This window comes from Aquila chrysaetos, chromosome 11 (assembly GCF_900496995.4).
Source record: "Aquila chrysaetos chrysaetos chromosome 11, bAquChr1.4, whole genome shotgun sequence".
NCBI lineage: Eukaryota > Metazoa > Chordata > Aves > Accipitriformes > Accipitridae > Aquila > Aquila chrysaetos.
Genome location: NC_044014.1, coordinates 43,195,228 through 43,214,586, shown reverse-complemented (window position 1 = coordinate 43,214,586; position 19,359 = coordinate 43,195,228). Strand labels below are relative to the sequence as shown.

Genomic DNA, 19,359 nt, shown 5'->3' with positions numbered 1-19,359 from the left:
GTTTTAATTATCAAGTTTCTTCACACCCTTTCCAGCAAATGGAAACCCAAGTTTAGGAAACTTTTCCTTAGCAAGGCTTGGATATCAAAACCAAGCCCCGAATATCCATATGCAATAGTGCTGCGTTTCCGTATCGGCCTCTCTTATTTACCATAACATTATCTGCAAGTAAAAATGTTGGTTTAGGCGAGCTGTAGAGAATGTCTTCCATCTCTTTCATTGTCCTTCCTCAGCTAAAACACAGACGAGGGAAAAGCCATCACCTCTCGTGAGAAATCTCTCGGTTTATCCAAAGTACCGTGGCATCTTAGTATTTGCTGGTGAAACCAGAAAATCGAGCCGTTGCCGGTGTCCTGGTGCAGTTGGGCTCCCGAATCTCCGCTGGGCTGCCCTGTGCCTCTGCTGCGGGAAGCGACGCTACTTGCAGTCTGCGTGGGATGAGTCTGCAACCTCAGACAGGTGTCAGGCTGTGTGGATTTTCCACATTCCTCTTGGGAGTTGTGAAATTACTCACTTCCCAGGCTATCTAGGGGATCAGACCCATCCTCCTAACAGGCTTTCATTAACTCTGTGCTGCCTGAAACTCGTGAAGCATCTTTGTGATTCTATGTGCACCAGTATATTTTATTTTTACAAAACAGCCAGGCCCTTTGTAAGGAGATGGTGTGACGTAAGGAAAAGGTAAAGCAAGAATTATGCAACTGTAAGGTAGCATGTTTGAAAAAGTAAATATATCTGAAATTGATTACTTGCACTGGCTCAGATACTGCCCTAAACATTCAAATGCCCTTTGTTCTGTGTCCTATAAATATAAATAATTAGCCCCATGCATGAAAGCAGAGCTAAATGTCTTAACAGTGCCGTGCAATGCATCCATCAGGAGGATTTTCATCTCTGATGGAACCCGAGGTGGAGAAATAATGCTTGCAGCGGTTGGTTTGTAGGACTTTTCTGCTCCTCGCAGCCAGCATGCAGTGCAATACCGTGTTCACTCCCGAGGCAGAGCATCTGCCGGCACTGCCTCCCCTTGTTCTCCCACCTGCAAAGTGACTCCTGCCTGCGATGCGGCTCATCGACTTTGATTTCTTGGCTTCCCATGTACTGTGAAGCTTTATCGTAAGAAAAGAGCGGCTCCATCTCACGCTTTTGTCTAAAGCACACTCGTAAGCGTTATGGCTTCTTTTACTGGGGAAAAAAGTAATCCAGAAAATCAAGAAAAGAAACTAAAGTGCTTGTTTCTCTTTACAGTGATGACGATGTTGGCACAGCAGCACTTTCCCGTGCTGGCAGATTCACTTTTCTCTATTGTTTGGTGTCCCTTCCTTGGCCTGTTGTTGTGCACAACCACCAAGAAAAGGGCAACTTTTGGTTTTGAACAGAGGAAAAGATGATGGTTAAAAAAAGAAAAATGGGTAGGGCTGGTAAAAGTCCACATTTAATATTATTGAACTTTACATAAATTCAGGTGGAGAGTGTCCTTTTATTGACATCAAAGTTCCATGGGGACGAGGAGAAGCACCTGACTGCCAGTTAATAACAAGTGAAAATGACACCCTTTGCTTCCCTCCCATTGCTCCAGGTTCCTAATCTGTGATTTATAACTTCTTTTTTAAACACAGGCATACTAACTGCTGGACATTGCCCGAGGTAAATGGAATATTGTTTCATTAGCGACCATCAGCCAGTACTGCTTCACTCTGCCAGCAGGTATGTCACCTGAAAGCACTTTTGGGTTTTATTTGTGCCTTTTCACACAGTGTCCATGCACCACAGAGCATCCTGAAGGAAGTGCCCTTCTTGTTCTGCCTAACGCAGAGTCCCTCCCAACTGTTTATTTTACAGGACTTCTCCTCCTTCCCTGATCTACCTGATAAACTTGCTGGGTGAAGAGAGAGAGGATTAAGTGAGAAAACAAGTTGAACAAGCTGGCCTTGCATGGCCTCTCTGTCTGTCTTCAACATGCACTTTCCTTCCCAGATCCTTCACGGATCCAGCAAAGCTTTTGTAAATCCTCCGCTCACCTCCCCAATGATACAGTGGAGAACAGGGGACCAGAAATGAGCAAATTAATGGTCCTTTTCCCCCTTCTCCTGCTTTTCAGACCCCTTGATTATGGAAAGTGGGGGATGCGCGCAGCAGGATTTCCTGCAGGCTCAGTAAATGAGATTTTTTGGCTACAGAGTGTGTTCCCTCTCAGCCGTTCAGAGCGTCGGCTTCACACAAATCTGTTGAATTTGACAGGACGGAGCAGAGTGATGTTTAACTAAGGATATGTGCTGCCCTGGCAGGTTTAGGACAGGCAGATCTTCCACCCGGGATGGGACTCAGCTTCCCGGTGGATTGCTGCCGTCTGCAGCGCTTGGCACTCTGCAGCAGCAGATGGCAACCGCGATTAGCAGATAAAAAGAGGTGGCTCACGCTCGGCGAGGCAGGTCACCGGGGCAGCTGCTGCACGTTGTAATTCCGGTCATGGAGCAACCTGCTTCTCTGCGGGATTTGTCCGTAATGTAAATTTTCAGCAGTGTAACGTGAGCAGCGATGTGGGAGGTTTCTCAGGACTTGCTCACTTAGCACGTGGGTGCCTGTCTCCTAAAAAAAACCCCTTCATGGGTTTATTGTAGGGATTCTGTTCCCGTTGTTGTTTGCCACAGCTTCTCTGTACCTCCATAGCAGCGCCTGGGCATGCCGCTGGATTTTTTTAATGCGATTCCCATTAAAACTGTTTAGCGAGTCATTCACTGAATGCCGGTCTCTAGCAGTTAATTTTCTTCTCACTTTTTTGCTAAATAAATGACAAAGATGTCACTGTGAGATTTTTACTACGTTAGGTCCTAGGGTGATAAAAAGGAAATGTAATTTAGTCAGGGTTGGAATATCCTTATTATGCTAACCAATTTTCCAGATATGAAAACCTTTGCCTTAAAACAATTCACCTTTTAGAAAACGAACGTGATTTTAGTGGATTTCTACAACACAGACAGATGTTGCTGTTCTGGAGACGTCGGGTAGGGACAGCGACCTGAGGGACGTCCCCAGCTGGCGCAGCCGCAACCTCCCGAGTCCCTAAGGAGACTCTTCACCTTCCTCTTTCCTTTCCCTGTTCTTCGCCTCCGTCTTCTTGTCCAGCTTGTACTTGAGGCGGCGGATGGGGTCGGTGATGCTTCTCCTGGTGCAGTCGTCAAAATCCTCTGCCAAGAGAAAATTTCGATCTACCAGCTCGGCAGCCTCCTGCCAGTTTCGGAAGCAAGCGGGGCCCATGCGTTGGATCTCTTCCACGGCATTTCCGACAATTACCTCCCCGTTTGGCTTCAGCACCACCACCGCGGGCACCTCGGACACGGCAAACCGCAGCTCCAGCTCCCTGCAAGGCAAAGGGGAAGAAACCTCAAATGGGGAAGGGTGTAGCGGTCCTCGCCGCTCATTGTCCTAGCCGCTCCTCATCCTCACCATCCGGTAGGATTCCTGCGGTTTTCCTGGTGCGGACAGAGCTATGTGGAGCCTATTTGCTGAATGTAACCCGCTCGTTTGTCCGTCGCTGGTAATTAGAGCCTGATGCAGATCCCTGTGGGGCCAGTAAAAGGGGATTTGGGCGTCAGCCCTCTGGGGTACGGGAGACGCAGGACGGCTGCTGGGACCTGTTTTACAGGAGCAGCAGTTAAACAGCAGCAGGACCCTTAAAATTTTAACGTCCTCCAGTTTGCCCTCAAAAGGAGCTGGGAATAATTCTCGGTATTAATTGCAGCTCGTTCTGTCGCTAATGAGGTTACAGTAAATGCGTGAGTGCTTCCAATCCGCCTGGCTGCGTCCATCTTTCACGCTACGTGTTCTGCCCAGAGGGCCGGCTGATGTGTCTTTAAGAGTTATAAATAGTGTGTTATAAAATTGGAATACAAATATATCAGCAAAAAGCGAGATGGAAGGAAGAGGAAATATTTTTGCCTTATAAATAGGTGCAGCCAAAGAGCTTTACCGTTTTTTTCCATGAACGCACCGCCCCGACCGCTCCAGCGGGGACTGAATATGAGAGAAAACATCTGGAAAAGAGTTTAGATATCTGAAAATACAGGCGGGGGCCGTTTGCAGCGCGCGGGGTCTGCCTCCCCACTTCACCGGGGGCCGTACCTTTTGAAGGCGTCCCCGAAAGGTATGGCCAGCCAGCGTTTCGGCATGGACCTCAGGAAAGCGCTCTGCTGCTCCTCCGTCTCGTCCCGGGACACGTACACCAGGACCAGCTGCGAAGCTCGTTCCACGTAAAACTCGTCGGTCAACCGTAGGAAGAAATCCTTGAGGAGCGGGGAGAACTGCCGGCACCGCGGGCACTGACCGGATCCGAAGTAGAGCAGCAGCACCTTGTTCTCCAGCGTCCGGCCCAGCTCCCGTTCCGTCTCCACCTCGTCCCGTTCCCGGTTGGCCATCAGGACCTTCCCGGTGAAGAGGGCGGCCATGGACGGACCAAACCCACCGTTCCCGGTGAGTGCTCGGTGGTGGGAAGGGGTTGCGGAGCCCCCCGGATTCCCGGCAGCTCCCCGGCCGCCCCCGCTGCCAATCCCGGCTATTAACGATCCCGGATTCACCGGAGCGTCCGGTAATCGGCTTAAACGGGGAGGTCGGGGCTTGGGGGGCAGTGCCGGTCCCGGGCTCAAGGGGTCAGTACCGGTCCCGGGGAACCCGGGTGCTGCTGGTCCCGGGTGTGCGGGGACTGTGGGGTCCCGGGCCGGGGGTCCCGGGTGTGCCCGGACCTGGGCGGTGGGAGAACCGGGCGTGTGGGTCCCGGGTGTGCCCAGACCTGGGCGGTGGGAGAACCGGGCGTGCGTGTCCCGGCTGGTGCCGGTCCCGGGCCGTGGGGTCCCGGGTGTGCCCGGACCTGGGCGGTGGGAGAACCGGGCGTGCGTGTCCCGGCTGGTGCCGGTCCCGGGCCGTGGGGTCCCGGGTGTGCCCGGACCTGGGCGGTGGGAGAACCGGGCGTGCGTGTCCCGGCTGGTGCCGGTCCCGGGCCGTGGAAGTCGGGCGTGCGGGTCCCGGTGCGGACACGAACGCCGGTTTCCCAAACCGCCCGTTAACCCCCGGGCGGGCAGAGACCCTCCGCGGTCCCGCCCCCCCCCGGTTCTCTCAGACCCGGGACCGGAGCGGCACCGGCACCGAGGGGGCGGGGCGCAGCTCAGCCGTGACGTGTTGACGCCTCGCGGGGGGGCGTTCCCCACGCCTCTCCTCCTCGCCCAATCCGAAACAGGCAACGGTTCCCTCGACCAACAACATCTCGCGTTTCCCCTCCGTCCCGCCCCTCGGAGGGCGGTGGCGTTCGCGTCCGGGGCGGGGCTAAACCTGAGGCGGCGGCGGCCGAGGCGGGAGCGGGCGCGGGAGCTGCCGGCGCCGCCGCTCAGGTAACGGGGCCGGGGATGGGGATGTCCGACCCGGCCCGGTCCGGTCCCCCGGAGCGCTGATCCCTGCCCCTTCCCTCCGCAGCAATGCACCCGGCGGGGGTCTGCGCCGCCTCCCTGGGCTCCCTGGGGCTCCTGCGGTTCCTGGGCGCTCCCTGGTCCTGGAGCTTGGCCGCCACGTTGGGCGTCTGCCTGGGCAGCGGGGGATGGCGGCTGCTGCGGCTGGTCTTCAGGACGGCTCCGCGGGATCTCTTGTAAGTGTTGTCCCCCGGGACCCCTCCGGAGGCAGCCCCTCACGGCCACGCGTGGGAAGGGACTGAGGGTCGGTGGGTGCGCCGCTTTTAAGCCTTAAGCGACTCGGGTTTTAACTTGCCCCCGAGCCTAAAGGGAGGGTAGAGCTGTCGGAAAACGCGTAAGGCGAACGAGGGGATCGCGGCGTAGAGAGCGGTAAGTCTCCGGCAGCTTCTCCATCTCCTGGGAGTCCGTCACCGCCGTCGCATTTAGTTCCGCGGTTTTTAGGCCTCCGTGAGGATGTGCCTTTATTCCAAAGGATTTAGGGCTCCTGCGATTGCCAGCTTCGCTCTGGCTGTCACTGTACTTTGAAGAGCTGTTTCCTCCCGATTGCCCGGCAAGCTGGGAATAATGGCAGAAAATAAACTGGGCAGAATAAAGCCCTTTAAGTGCCTGGAAAGTGCAGCTCAGCAGTGAAAAGGCTCCTCTGTTCTGTATTTGGCACAGCGCGGTGTAAGGTCACTGTGAAAGCCCAGCTCGGCCTGACCATTGCCAACAACTTGTTACTGAAACGCACCCTTCCCCCTTCTGCGAGGCTTTGCTGAGCGAGGCTCTTGCTCTTGACGTCCAGTCGTGAGAGTTGCGGGGGTTTTTAAGTGCTAATATTAAATGACCTTTCAAGTTTCTGGGGATTCTTCCAAACCCTTGTTGCACAACAGTTTCCTATTTTAATGGTGGAAAAGTACTGCCTCCATCTTCCTACCTCCAGGAAGGAAACCGGATCCGTTACGTTTACCCAGACCTGCTGTCCTCGTTTTGGTGGCGGTGTTATGGTAGCGTACTTTAATAAATTTCTTTTCGTATCTAAGTTATAACTGATAGCCAAAGCAAGAGAGCCAGCGCGCCCCTAAAGATAGTTTCCTGCAGGACAACGTAAGCGAGACAGTTGAAGTTCAGACAACAACTTTTGCCGCCTTCCAGCTTGAACTGTGTCAAGGTTTGACTTGCAGCTGCTGCCTTGGAGACTTAAAATAATTATGTAAATTATGGAAGACAAAAAACAAAAAGCCCTGTTAGAGCAGTCTGGTTTGTTCTTTTATTGAGCAGTTGCTCTTCGTGGTATCCAATACTCACAGAGGCAGTAATGCTGTTCTTGATAAGGCACAATGTCTTTAAAGGAGCTTGCCATCCAAGAATAATTACTATTTATTAATTATTATTAAAATCCGTGGCTTCTGCCTGGTAGTATCTCAATAGCCTCACTTCCTATCGTCCCAGGACTGCGGCAGACACTGACTCACAGGAAAATGCGCCGGCGAGCAACGCGCCGGCAGTCCTCTCGTCTCGTGGGTGAAAGGGGAAGCCTTTGGCTTTGTTCTCTTGGAGCTGAGGCCGTGCGTTGTTATCAAAGGGTCAGGCTGTCTTTGTAGTTTAAATACTCTCAGATCCTGAGGGGTATAATTTTATGAAATAGCACAAAGATGCTGCAAAATGTCCTGGCAAGAAAGGCGCTTCCCACGTGAAGTACGTTTGCTTCCTTTCGAGGTAAAAGCAATGGTTGGCAAGTCCTTTTTTTTTTAGGATGGCAGAAGACATCATTAAAGGATGTAATTTACCCACTTTAATATTTTCTGTGGTCTTGTTTGAACTGGTATCGACGTGAAGATGGATTCCCTGTGTTTCATAGCGTGGAAAGTACCAGAACAGTTGCTGTTTATTTACCATACTCTTAAAATAGCCGTCATTTGCTGTAGAACAGCAGTGATTAAAAGTTCTGGTTTCAGGGTGACGCTTCAGCTGCCCAAGGGCAGGGGGATGCTGGTGGGACGCTTGTGCGGAGCGCATGCGTCCTGCCCACATCCCTTCTAATTTGGAAACTGTGCTGAAAATTAAGCTGTTAACGCTCTTTCTTTGCTGCAGCGGCCTCTCGGTGCTGTTACGAGTCAAGTACAAGTTGCGAAGGCATCAAAAAGCCAAAAGCACCATCCCCAAGATGTTCCAGGATGTTGTCCGCAGGCACCCCGACAAAGTGGCCCTGATTTATGAAGCCACCGGTGAGCAGTGGACCTTCAGGAGGCTGGATGAGTACTCCAATGCCGTGGCTAACTACTTCTACCAGCAAGGTTTCCGTCTGGGGGACGTCATCGCCATCTTTATGGAGAGCCGCCCCGAGTTTGTTGGCCTCTGGCTAGGGATGGCGAAAATCGGCATCGAGGCGGCTCTGATCAACTTCAATTTGCGCTTGGATTCTCTGGTTTACTGCGTGACGACTTCGGGCGCGAAAGCCGTGATCTTTGGAGGGGAGCTGTCTTCAGGTGAGTCACTCGGGTGTTCGTACGCCTTATGGGCAACTCGTGAACTGTTCGCTTGGTCCTGAGTAAGGCAGAGATCGAGTAAATTAAAAACAAAAAGGCAGCTGGCTGTATGAAAAGCTAGGGAAGATGGTAAATCTCCTGATTACAAAAGGCAGAAGCGTTCAGTTAGTATCCGAGGCTAAAAGAGGAGCAGTGTTTTGAGCAGAGCGGTCAGTAGCTCGGTTTCATCTGCCGGCATCTTCCTGATTTCCTGGTGCCCGAGCTGAGCTCCGTGATTTGCTCTTGTTTCGTTGGATCTGGAAGAGCTGCATCGGGAGTCTCGTGCTTCATCGAGAAGTGGCGATACGTGCCACAAGGCGTGTTTCTCTGCCGCAAGGCCTGTTTTTCTCTTTTGTTGTGTTAATACTCTTTGCCTAATGCCGTGCTTTCTGCCACAGGATGGGTTTGTCAACGGATGCTGGTTTTAAATACATCCCTGCTTCTTTAATGAACTCTGTTCCGATGGTTGTTGTTAGATCTGGTGGTTTATTATTCTGAATCATCTCCTTGAAACCATTCTAGATTATTTGAAGATCGCGATGTGGTCATGGGGAGAGGCAATTTTGCGTAGTTTTTTTATTAGTGTCTTTACTGGGCCCGGGTCAGTCTGACCACACTGATGGGGATGTTATCTGGACGGGTGTGACGTAAGTATTTTAAAGGAGTCCCTGGTTCTTCAGGTCCTTCCGTGGTTTTGGGGCACAATAGGATGTTATACAGGTTATTTTTTCCACTGCCTAGAGCGTTACGTTTGTTGCAAAAGAGACTTGCTTTGTCTTGCAGCAATATCTGAAGTGAATGGGATGTTGGGGAAGAACATGGCAAAATTCTGCTCTGGCGACTACAACTCGGATGTCGTTCCTGTGGAGACCAAACATCTTGATCCTCTTCTGAGTACTGCATCGAAATCGCCCCCGACTCAGATTCCAGTCAAAGGTTTAGATGGTAATTTTATCACCGATTTTTATTTCTCAATGTGATGTGCGTGAGATCTGGACTAGGTGACAGCAAAACAAGAAAACTAAGCAAGATGGATTAAATCAACCCAGTTTGGGGTCACAAATAGAAGAAAGGAGAAAAAAAAGAGGAAAAAAAAGTAAGATCCTGGTTGCGGGGTACTCGGGGTTAAGTTTCTCATTGTCTGAGACTCCCAAGCTTTACGTAACTAATGTATTTAGTACCTGAAGGAGGGAGATTGGTGCCCTCCCAAAGACAACCCTTCCGTTACGGGAGAGTAGCCGCTGGAACGCATGTAGGGTGAAGCAGCCGGCATGCGAGGGCTTACCCCGTGCTTCACTAGCTCTACGAATCTATCTGGTTTGTCTGTAGCGTTTAACAGCCTGTATTCCCTTCCCCCACAGCTGACTCGTGTGTAATTAAAATCTTTCCTTGCCTGTGGCGAGGATGAGTGGTAGGTTTGGCATTCAGGAGAGGGAAAGGAAGATGCTGACTGGCCTCCAGTCTGTATTTCGTACTTTAAGACAATTAAGAGCCTCTGAGATCCCTGAGGCGTGGGGCTCCATTGTAGTACTTTGTTTACAATAGAAGGAACGATGCTGCGAAGAGGCTTTTCCTTTAGATTATATTTTTTAATCATAGAGTTAGATACCTGCCCTACCTGTGGGAACACAGGTTGAGACCTTTCTTCTCGATTGATTTGGAATTCACGTCTGACCTGCAGAGCTAACCTAGTCCCAGGAAAATTTGCGTAAAGGTATAGAGGTCATGTCCTCTGAGCTCTGCAAACTCTTTGTACATGTTCCTGTTACGGACAACGTGCAGGTTCTCTGTCAGGCTGCAACTCCGCCTTTGTGTCGGCCTTTGCAGCTCACCGTCCCCTGTTCTTCAGCCACTGCAAACAAAGTCTAAAACACAAAACAAACCCTGTGGGGATTTTCTCGGGCAGTTGAGAACAGTCTGACGCCTGTTTCCATTCTTCTAGATCGACTCTTCTATATCTACACTTCAGGAACAACAGGAATGCCCAAAGCTGCCATTGTGGTGCACAGCAGGTTAGGACCTGAGGAGGTTCTTCCCTCTCGAGGCGTGTTTCTCATCACGAAACCCCAAGCTTTACCCGTCTCGCTCGCTTAGCGTGCGCTGTGTTCTTGCAGGTATTACCGGATCGCTGCCTTTGGTTATTACGCCTACAAAATGCACCTGGAGGATGTCCTCTACAACTGCCTCCCCCTCTATCACTCCGCAGGTAAGCGTCCTCCTTCTCGGAGGCAGAGGGTAAGGCGTTGGCCTCCCCTGTGCCTGCTCCTTCGTGTGTCCTTGTGAGTGAATGGAGCCAGGATGGCCGGAGCTAGCCCCGTGATCCTTGTTTTCCAGGTAACATCATGGGAGTCGGGCAGTGTCTGATCCATGGCCTCACCGTGGTGATCAGGAAGAAGTTCTCGGCCAGTCGCTTCTGGGACGACTGTACAAAATACAGATGCACGGTGAGGGCTCTGCAGTCGTCGTCTTTGGTGCTCGACTCGAGAGCACCAGGTTCCCCCCTTAATTACTGATCTCCAGGTAATTCCCCGTCCCTTGTTGGATATCAAGGTGCCTGTGCCATGACGTCTTCAAATTGCCAGTGCTGCTTTAGTCATGCAGGACTCTAGAAAAGGTCTTTCACCTGTCTTAGGATCATAGAATCGTTTAGGTTGGAAAAGACCCTTAAGATGATCGAGTGCCATCGTTACCCTGGCACTGCCAACTCCACCACTAACCGTGTCCCCAAGCGCCACGTCTACGCGTCTTTTAAATCCCTCCGGGGATGGTGACTCAACCCCTTCCCTGGGCAGCCTGTTCCAGTGCTCGACAACCCTTTGGGTGAAGGAATTGTTCCCAATATCCCATCTAAACCTCCCCAGGCGCAACTTGAGGCCGTTTCCTCTCGTCCCGTCGCCTGGGAGAGCCCGACCCCCACCTCACCACAACCTCCTTTCAGGTAGCTGTAGAGAGCGAGGAGGTCTCCCCTCGGCCTCCTTTTCTCCAGGCTAAAGCACCCCGGTTCCCTCAGCCCCTTCTCTTGTCCTCCAGACCCTTCACCAGCTTCGTTGCCCTTCTCTGGACATGCTCCAGCACCTCAATGTCTTCCTTGTAGGGAGGGCCCCAAAACTGAACACAGTATTCGAGGTGCGACCTCACCAGTGCCGAGTACAGAGGGCCGATCGCTTCCCCAGTCCTCCTGGCCACACGATTTCTGACACAAGCCAGGATGCCGTTGGCCTTCTTGGCCACCCGGGCACGCTGCCGGCTCACATTCAGCCGGCTGTCGACCAACACCCCCAGGTCCTTTTCCGCTGGGCAGCTTTCCAAGTGCAAGACCCGGCATTCAGCCTTGCTGAACCTCATACCGCTGGCCTCGGCCCATCGATCCAGCCTCTCCAGATCCCTCTGTAGAGGGATCCCTCCAGCAGTTCAACGCTCCCGCCATACTTTGTGTCATCTGCAAACTTCCCGAGGGTGCGCTCGACCCCCTCATCCAGACCATTGATAAAAGATATTAAACAGAACCGGCCCCAGTACTGAGCCCTGGGGAACACCACTGGTGACTGGCTGCTAACTGGATTTAACTCCGTTCTCCACTGCTCTTTGGGCCTGACCAGCCAGCCAGTTATTTACCCAGCGAAGAGTACACCCATCCAAGCCATGAGCAGCCGGTTTCTCCAGGAGAATGCTGTGGGAAACAGCGTCAAAGGCTTTGCTAAAGTGTAAGCAGACAACATCCAACATCTCCTCCTTCCTCTTTGCAAAGTTGTCAAGACGAGCTTTTAAAACACAAGTTTGCATCCGTTACTGTTGCAGGAAAGCTCTGCCAGGATTTATCTGCGTTAGGAATCACTGCAGAGGAATTCTCTTGGCAGTTCATAGCCAATAAACATCTATTTGTGTATATGTCAACACCACCTTCTAATTTAAGCAGCTCTTTCTCCTCCCTGGTGTTTATCTTGCCCGTCCCCCACCAGCAGTATTTATAGCCGGTAATTGGATCTCCACTCCGACTGCATTTTGCTGGGTCAAGCTGTTGGTTTATGATTGACCACCCATTCCCCTAATCTTCCTAGAGGTCTTTCAGTCCATCTATTAAAGCAGGAGGGCTTTTTCTTTATATGAGTGTCTTTATTCACGCAGAGGGATCCCTCCCGTGCTCTTTTCTGGTGCTAACATGCAGGTTCCAGAGGGCAGTAACCGTTTTACCTTTGCCTATTTTTTCGTGGCAAGAAACCCCGACTTGAACTTGCGACTGCTCACGATTTATTAAAATTCCTGACGTGTCTCGTTCCACGAGGTACGCTGACACCAGTGGCCTTGTGGTCGGCTTTTTCCAGGGCGTTGTAAGGGTCGCCTGAAGCCTGAGCTATTTTTTTGTGTTTACTGCTTCAGATTATTCAGTATATCGGGGAAATCTGCAGGTATCTTCTGAATCAGCCGGTCCGAGAGTCAGAAACCCAACACTGCGTGCGGCTGGCGGTGGGCAATGGTTTGAGACCCACCATATGGGAGGACTTCACAAAGCGCTTCCGAATTAAGCAGATCGGAGAGTTTTACGGAGCCACGGAGTGCAACTGCAGCATTGCCAACTTGGACGGAAAGGTGAGGAGGAAGAGGGTGCCGCGACGGCTGGGAGGGGTGCGCAGAAAGGAGAAAAGCCTCCCCTGGCTTCTCTGACTCCTCCTAGTCCTCTTGCGAGGGGTGGCAGGGAGAGCTAAATTGGTCATTAGGACTGGCATGCACAAAAAGCTGGGTAAAATCTTACCTTTTGGGTGAATTTGCCTGTTAAATGGAAAGGGAGGAAAGATCCGAGAATTCCCAGAAAGCGGTAATGCGAAACCCAAGCTGTTCCCTTCAGCATTTTGGTTTGGTTTTTTTTTTTCCTGTCTTTTGGAAGGTTGGTGCCTGTGGTTTCAACAGTCGGATTTTGCCCAACGTTTATCCCATCCGTTTGGTGAAGGTAAACGAGGACACGATGGAGCTGATCCGGGATTCTGGTGGGCTGTGTATCCCCTGTCGCCCAGGTGAGCGTTAACCTGAACAAATAAATGGCAGCTTTTTGTTCTAAAAAAAACTATATATATAAAAAATAATCTTTGGCTGGTTTAAGGGGTTTCTAGTGTCATGTACAGGTTTTCGCTTCCAGTTCTCTCCTCCAAAGACGGGTCAGTTCAGCAGCTGAACATCCTTTGATGTGCACAAAGTTTAGCTTGTTGCGAAATGTCGCTGTCATCTTGTGCTGATCCCGTTTCCTGCAGGAGAGCCGGGATTGCTCGTCGGTCAGATAAATCAACAGGATCCCCTGCGTCGGTTCGACGGCTACGTCAGCGAAAGCGCCACCAACAAGAAGATCGCTTACAACGTGCTTCGGAAAGGGGACCAGGCGTACCTTTCAGGTACTGTCGGTACGGATCGCGGACGTTCCTTGTGCAGAGGTGGTCTCAAGAGAGCTAAATCTGGGATTTTTGAGAGGAGCCGATGATCTTAAAGGTCTTTTCCAACCTAAATGATTCAATGAACGGATGCGTTAGTGTTTTGAAGTTGCCAGCTGTCGAGCTGCTCTGGATTTAATAAAAAAAATAATATTTCAAAGAGGGAGACGATTTTTTTTCCCCCTGCCCTTTTCCTACTGCTGCCTGTCTCCCGTAAGGAGGAGATGCAGCGCGCGGAAGTCACCGAGGGATTTCTGTGCTCCCCTGGGAAGAAAACAGCGCGACGCTGAGCGGAGGGTGGTGAGGCAGCCCTGAGCGCTAACGAACTTGAGTCCCGAGGTGGGTTTTTTGGTGTCTCCTCTCCCCCTCCCAGGAGATGTGTTGGTGATGGACGAACTGGGTTACATGTACTTCAAAGATCGCAGCGGGGACACCTTCCGATGGCGAGGAGAGAACGTCTCTACCACGGAGGTGGAAGGAACGTTGAGTCACATCCTCAACCAGACGGATGTTGCGGTGTATGGAGTGGAAGTACCAGGTAAAACGTCGAGTCAGAGCTCTCGGGACCTTGGGAGAAAGAAAAATATTAAGCGAACGTGTCAGAATGGGTGGAAATCGGTCGCCTCTGTTGTAACCAGGCACCCGACAATGAAAAGATTGAGTCAAACAGCAGAGTTTGACGCATTTATTCTGAGCAGTAGAAATAACCGGAGATCCAGCAGTGCAATCTTTACTTGTGTCTTAAAAAGGAAGGTTTTTAGGTGAGCTTTGCAGAAGGTCTTGGTGTGCAAAGACCATTCCGTGGGTGTGCAGGCCCGTAAATCTTCAAAGGGTGGAGGAACGGGGGTCGAGTAGCACACAAGGATGGAACCGAGCATGTGTTGTGGGCATGTTGGGCGGAAAGGCGCCCGTTGCAGCACTTTGCCCTGAATTCTATCATGACGTATGTGAGAGAAACCTGACGAAAAGAAGATTTGGATTAGCTTTCGGGGGCGGCCTCAACTAAGGGGCGCAGGGACGCGTTGGCGGCGGACTCGCAGCCTCTGGTATTACGTCGGGTTTTCCTCAGCGCGTTTGTGCTTCACCTTGAAAAGGACACGGGAGGAAATACCTGCGCTCGGTGTCTGCTAAACGTTTCCCGCTTCTGCCTTCTCCACCCGAGCTCCGCTCTTCTGTTTCAGGAGTGGAGGGCAAAGCTGGGATGGCGGCGATCGCAGATCCCAAAGCTAAAGTCAACCCCAACGTCCTGTACCAGGAGCTGCAGAAGGTGTTGCCTCCCTACGCCCGGCCCGTCTTTCTCCGGCTCCTACCCCAGGTTGACACCACAGGTACGGGTGATCTGGCTGCTCTCCGAGGGGGAAATTTGGATCCGGAAAGGAGTTTGGAAGTGTTTCCGCCTGCTTCACGGCGAGAGAACATCCCAACTTTTGAGTACGGCAGGCGCAGAAGTAACGGCATTGGTAAAAATGCCTAAAAAGTAAGGCGTTAGTAAAAATGAGGATTGTAGTTACGTCTTAAAGAAGAAATCAGCTGGTTCCAGGCCCTTATCAAAAAGATATCTGTAGATATAGTTATATAGGAACGTGTACCCTTATCAAGAAGGTATCTATAGATATATATATAGGAACGTGTACCCTCTTAACTCTCCCGTACGCTGTCCGTTGCCTTTCCCGGGGCTTTGTCCCAGTACGACGAACGGCCAAGTCAGCTGCTGCGTTTTCTGTTTTCAATTTCCCAGGAATTTTACTGCGTCCTTTTACCAGCCTCGCATGTGAGGAGAAGTAAAAATTGCGCAAGGTTTGTGTAAGAACTCCGGTAACGATCAGGAGGGTTAATGACCGTCGAGTTGCTAAAATTCTTAGGCAAAACTGTGAAGTAGAAATGAAATGCCACCCGTAACCTTTCGTCCTCGCTCTGATGCTTAAGCAGCCTTTTTGAGGCAAAGTATTTTTAATTTTTTTTTTTCTCCTCTTTTTGAAGGTACGTTTAAGATTCAGAAAACCCGCTTACAGAGGGAAGGATTCGACCCCCACCAAACCTCAGATCGGTTGTATTTTTTGGATCTAAAGTTGGGAAAATACGTTCCTCTGGATGAATGCCTTTATGAAAGGATTTGTTCTGGAAAAGCTGCTTTATGATCTAGTCGGATTCAGCCTTTTTCGAGGGAAAACGATGACTAATCGGAGGGACAGGAGGCTGGTGGATTCCTTACGCTCGGGGGCAGCCTCTCCCTCCCCTGAAGCACATTTAACCCCTCGCCCGCTCCCTCCCCGAGCGCTGACATCCCATTAACCTGCCCTTACGCCTCTAGAGAGAGTATTTTTATAACCACTACCCGCTTAGGGAGGAGTTCTGTGGCCATATTTATTTACGGAGATACCTGTGCCCCGCCGGGGCTTCTCTCTGCTCCGTCTCTGAACTTTACTTAACAAATTTAGATGATTTTTTTTTTTTTTTTTTTTTAACCTCACTTGCGTTAGGTCACGTTTTAACTACCCGCGGGCCGTGCCCTTAGGGTTGGGGATGTGAGGACATTAAAAAAGGAAGAAAAAAAAATAATAAATAAAAAGCCTTCGATGGGTGCTGTGGTGGAGGGGAGAGCGGCCTTCGCCTTTACCCTCCCTGCGCGGGTGCCTGAGGCCTTACGCAGCCCGGCTGAGGGAAGAAGGGCCGGGGCTTTGTGTTCGGGCGGTGGAAAAGCGAGGCACGGGGTGAAGCCGCCTGAGCTCTGCCCGCCTCCTCCTCCCTTCTTCGGCCTGCGCCGCGACGCGAGGCCGGGGCCCCGGGCAGAGGCCTAGGCCGCGGGGAGGCCTAAGCGACGGGTTGCTAGGCAACAGCGCGGCGCGCCTAGAGCGCGTCACTTCCGGCGCGCCGCTTCCCCTACCCCGACGCCGCCGCCGCCGCCATGGCCGCCACGACCGGCCCCGCGTCCCGCCGGGTCTCGGTGTTCCCCTCCCCGCAGGAGCTGGGCCCGGCCCTGGCGCAGCTGGTGCTCGAACGGGCGGCGGCGGCCGGCGGCGGCGGCCGCCGTTTCTCGGTGGGTCTTTCGGGAGGGAGTTTAGTGGAGATCCTCGCCCGGGACCTGCCCCCCGCCGTCGCCTCCGCCGCCGTTTCCCCGGCCGGCTGGCTCTTGGCCTTCTGCGACGAGCGGCTCGTTCCCCCCGAGCACCCGGACAGCACCGCCGGGGCCTACAAGGTGAACCGGGGCCGGTGAGGGGGGGGAAGGTCTGCCGCCGTCCCGTGTCCCGGTCCGGTCCGGTCCTGACCGCCCCCCCGTTCCCCGCAGGCCCAGCTGCTGCCGCGGCTGCCGGTCCCCGGGCCGCGGGTGCTGACCGCCCCCCCCCGGGCTGCCCCCCGCCGCCGCCGCCGCCGAGTACGCCGCTCAGCTCCGTCAGGTACCGACCCCGGGGGCGGCGCGGGGGGGGGAGAAGCGTGTACCTGCCCCGGGCTCCCGTTCCCATTCCCGTTCTTTCCCTAGGTTTTCCCGGGTGAGGACATTCCCGTCTTCGACTTATTGGTGCTGGGGGTCGGACCGGACGGGCACACCGGCTCCCTCTTCCCCGGTCACCCCCTGCTCCAGGTGAGCTCCGCCGCTGGCGCCGGTATTTGCCCCCCGCCCCGGGAACGCCGTTACCCCGGTACCGTCATCAGCGATCGCCCCGGTGGTGTAGTTTGACAAAGAAAAAGGAGGGGGGGGAAAAAAAAAAAAGAGCTTTTGGGGTTGAGTTATCCCTCTGCTTGTTTCTTTTTAAATTTCTCCTTGTTTGGGGAGAGTTGGGGGCAGGGGGGGCAACTAAAAAGGAGCTCGGGGCTCGAGCGGAGCAGCGGAAGGGTCGAGGAGCCTCGGTCGCCCTCCGCAGCCGTCACTTACCTCGGTTCTGGTCAGAGCCTGGATTGCTCCCCTGTTTCTTGGGGTTTGGGGTTTTTTTTGCCTTTTTTCATGTTTTTTTTTGTTTTCGCTCTGATAGGAGAAAGAAAAAATCGTCGCTGCTATCACCGACTCTCCGAAGCCGCCACCAGAGAGAATAACATTGACCCTGCCGGTGCTGAACGCCGCGCGGATGGTTGTGTTCGTGGCTACGGGGGAAAGCAAAGCTGCTGTTTTAAAGGTTTGGACCCAAACCGTTCGTCGTCTTAACAAAAATCCAAGGTGTTTGGGGCAGGGAATGAGCGATCGCGAGGGTTCAGTCAACCGCCGAAGCGTTTTGGGCACGGTTTGCGGTTCCCTTTTGCTGACCGCTCAGCCGCGACGCCGTTCCCTCTCTCCAACAGCGCATTTTGGAAGGCGACGAGGAAAACCCCCTTCCCGCCGCTCGTGTCCAGCCTCGCTCCGGGCAGCTGCGCTGGTTCCTGGACGAGTCGGCAGCCAAGGAGCTGACCATCCCCGTCGAGAAACATTCCGTCTTGTAGAGCCGACTGCCGGCCGGCCTCGGGTGACTGTAACCGCGGCACCGGCGGCGTGACGTTCCAGGTGAAGAACACCACGTTCGATCGTAGCACTCAGTTGTGGCCCAAACCACGGTTTTTATTATTTCCCCCACACACACACTTTCTGGACCAAATGGTGCTTTGCCGAGCACAAATTTTTACGTAATATTCCCTTCGGTTCGGTGGGGGCTGTGTTGGAACCGCACGCGGTGACGGCGTTGCGCGGTTCGTTTCGGTCGCTGTGACGTGAAAGGCGTGTGCGACATTAAACAGACGGATTTCAGCTCTTCTGCTCCTGGTTCTTCTTCCACCTGGCCGCGCTCTTCCCTAAACGAGGGACTTGGGGAGCCAGGCGCGGGGTTTGGGGTGTCGCGGTGTCGGCAACGCGAGGACAGACGGACGGATGCTTGTCTGGAGCAGCTCTGGCTGTAGGGTAACGCTCGGTTTCCCTCGCTGGTTTGTTAGATTTGTCTTTGTTAATCCTGACTTTAACTGCACATCAGTTTTTGCCTGAAACTTGGTGTCGGTGGCTCCTTCCTACCTTGTTTTTTCACATCCCTGCACGCGTAGCAGTAAGGTTTTAGCTTTCGGTAGCGAAGAGCCTTTTGCGATCGCACGGTGTCTGTCAGTGCAGCGGGAAAGCAACGGCGTTCCTGTGTCTTTTACACTCTAGGAAGCGCAGCGCTTCTGTGCCAGATTTGGGAAAAAAACCCCAAGAATTGAGGTTCCTGGGCTGGACGTGGATATTTACAGGTACATCACAAAGCAGTTGGACAGGACTTGGAGCGTAAAAGCCCTGAGCCGGCGGTACCGGGCGCAGCCGTCCCTCTCGACGGCATCTTTGAGCCACGGAGTCGGTGGCTACCGGGCTATGGGCGATTCAGCCTTCGTCAGCGACGTACCCGGGGTTTGTCGCTGCCGTCCGTAGTCATCTTTAGCGTCGCCTTCACGGGGGCTACCTATGGATTCTGGTGGGAGCTGCGAAGCAGGGCTGTTCTTGGTATCTCCGAAATCGCTTTTAAGGAGATCCAGGCAGAAAGCGTCAGGGTTTGCGAGTTAAACACGAACGTGACTAAAATCACGTTTGTGTCTGCCCGATAGCCAAGCTCTGCATCTTAAAAACGCAAAGTAAACCAGCAGAGCAGATGCACATGGACGAGACTTTGAAACTAAAATCTAACGCAAATTATTGAAAATAACGTGATTCCCTGTTCTGGGATCTGACAAACGATGCAAGTTTTAATGAGGTGGTTTTGGCAAACGTGAGTCCAAAAACGCGCGGTGGTTAAGTTTCCACGCATCAGGTCCTTGGTGCCGTGTCTGTAGAAACCCGTTTCTCTTGCGCGGCCGCGCCGTGTCATCCCTCCGGTGATTCCGAAACCTTTTTTCACTCGGCTTTATGGCTTTTTCTAAACTATCCCCCACTGATTTCCTTCTATTAAAAGCGTTTGGGCTTTTTGACCACCCTGGGGGCTGATGCGAGTGCCGGATATTTCTGCTCAGAGTTTCCTGTTTCTACACGTCCCGTGGGGCGCGAAGGGTATCAAAAAC

The 19,359-nt window shown here is 52.8% G+C and overlaps 3 protein-coding genes across 3 annotated transcripts; 2 read left to right on the top strand and 1 right to left on the bottom strand.

Moving 5' to 3' along the window:
• Positions 1 to 1,460: 1,460 nt before the first annotated feature.
• Positions 1,461 to 5,465, bottom strand: NXNL1 (nucleoredoxin like 1). The gene is made up of 3 exons (XM_030031365.2): positions 4,943 to 5,465; positions 4,123 to 4,864; positions 1,461 to 3,361 (listed from the first exon to the last, which is right to left on the bottom strand). Exons 2-3 carry the CDS (start codon positions 4,443 to 4,445, stop codon positions 3,064 to 3,066), a joined length of 621 nt encoding a protein of 206 aa, XP_029887225.1. The 5' UTR covers positions 4,446 to 4,864; positions 4,943 to 5,465; the 3' UTR covers positions 1,461 to 3,063.
• On the top strand, positions 5,310 to 15,955 carry SLC27A1 (solute carrier family 27 member 1). Its single transcript, XM_030031360.1, has 13 exons — positions 5,310 to 5,381; positions 5,464 to 5,632; positions 7,530 to 7,924; positions 8,747 to 8,908; positions 9,906 to 9,975; positions 10,078 to 10,169; positions 10,298 to 10,407; positions 12,341 to 12,550; positions 12,846 to 12,972; positions 13,207 to 13,344; positions 13,754 to 13,918; positions 14,562 to 14,708; positions 15,361 to 15,955. The coding sequence occupies exons 2-13, from the start codon at positions 5,466 to 5,468 to the stop codon at positions 15,516 to 15,518; spliced, it is 1,941 nt and encodes a 646-aa protein (XP_029887220.1). The 5' UTR covers positions 5,310 to 5,381; positions 5,464 to 5,465; the 3' UTR covers positions 15,519 to 15,955.
• A 135-nt stretch (positions 15,956 to 16,090) lies between these two features.
• On the top strand, positions 16,091 to 18,091 carry PGLS (6-phosphogluconolactonase). The gene is given in 6 exon segments (XM_030031366.2): positions 16,091 to 16,576; positions 16,667 to 16,726; positions 16,728 to 16,775; positions 16,859 to 16,960; positions 17,349 to 17,489; positions 17,653 to 18,091. Coding segments are annotated over 6 exon segments (780 nt in total). The 5' UTR covers positions 16,091 to 16,285; the 3' UTR covers positions 17,791 to 18,091.
• Positions 18,092 to 19,359: the final 1,268 nt, after the last annotated feature.

Bases quoted from the DNA above. Each gene is read 5' to 3' on its own strand.
- NXNL1 (XM_030031365.2), bottom strand. From the start codon at position 4,445: ATGGCCGCCCTCTTCACCGGGAAGGTCCTGATGGCCAACCGGGAACGG. The intron at 3,362-4,122 runs GTACGGCCCCCG...TTTGCCTTGCAG, and splicing joins TTCGGGGACGCCTTCAAAAG to GGAGCTGGAGCTGCGGTTTG.
- SLC27A1 (XM_030031360.1), top strand. From the start codon at position 5,466: ATGCACCCGGCGGGGGTCTGCGCCGCCTCCCTGGGCTCCCTGGGGCTC. The intron at 8,909-9,905 runs GTAATTTTATCA...CCATTCTTCTAG, and splicing joins TCCAGTCAAAGGTTTAGATG to ATCGACTCTTCTATATCTAC. The intron at 12,551-12,845 runs GTGAGGAGGAAG...GTCTTTTGGAAG, and splicing joins TTGCCAACTTGGACGGAAAG to GTTGGTGCCTGTGGTTTCAA.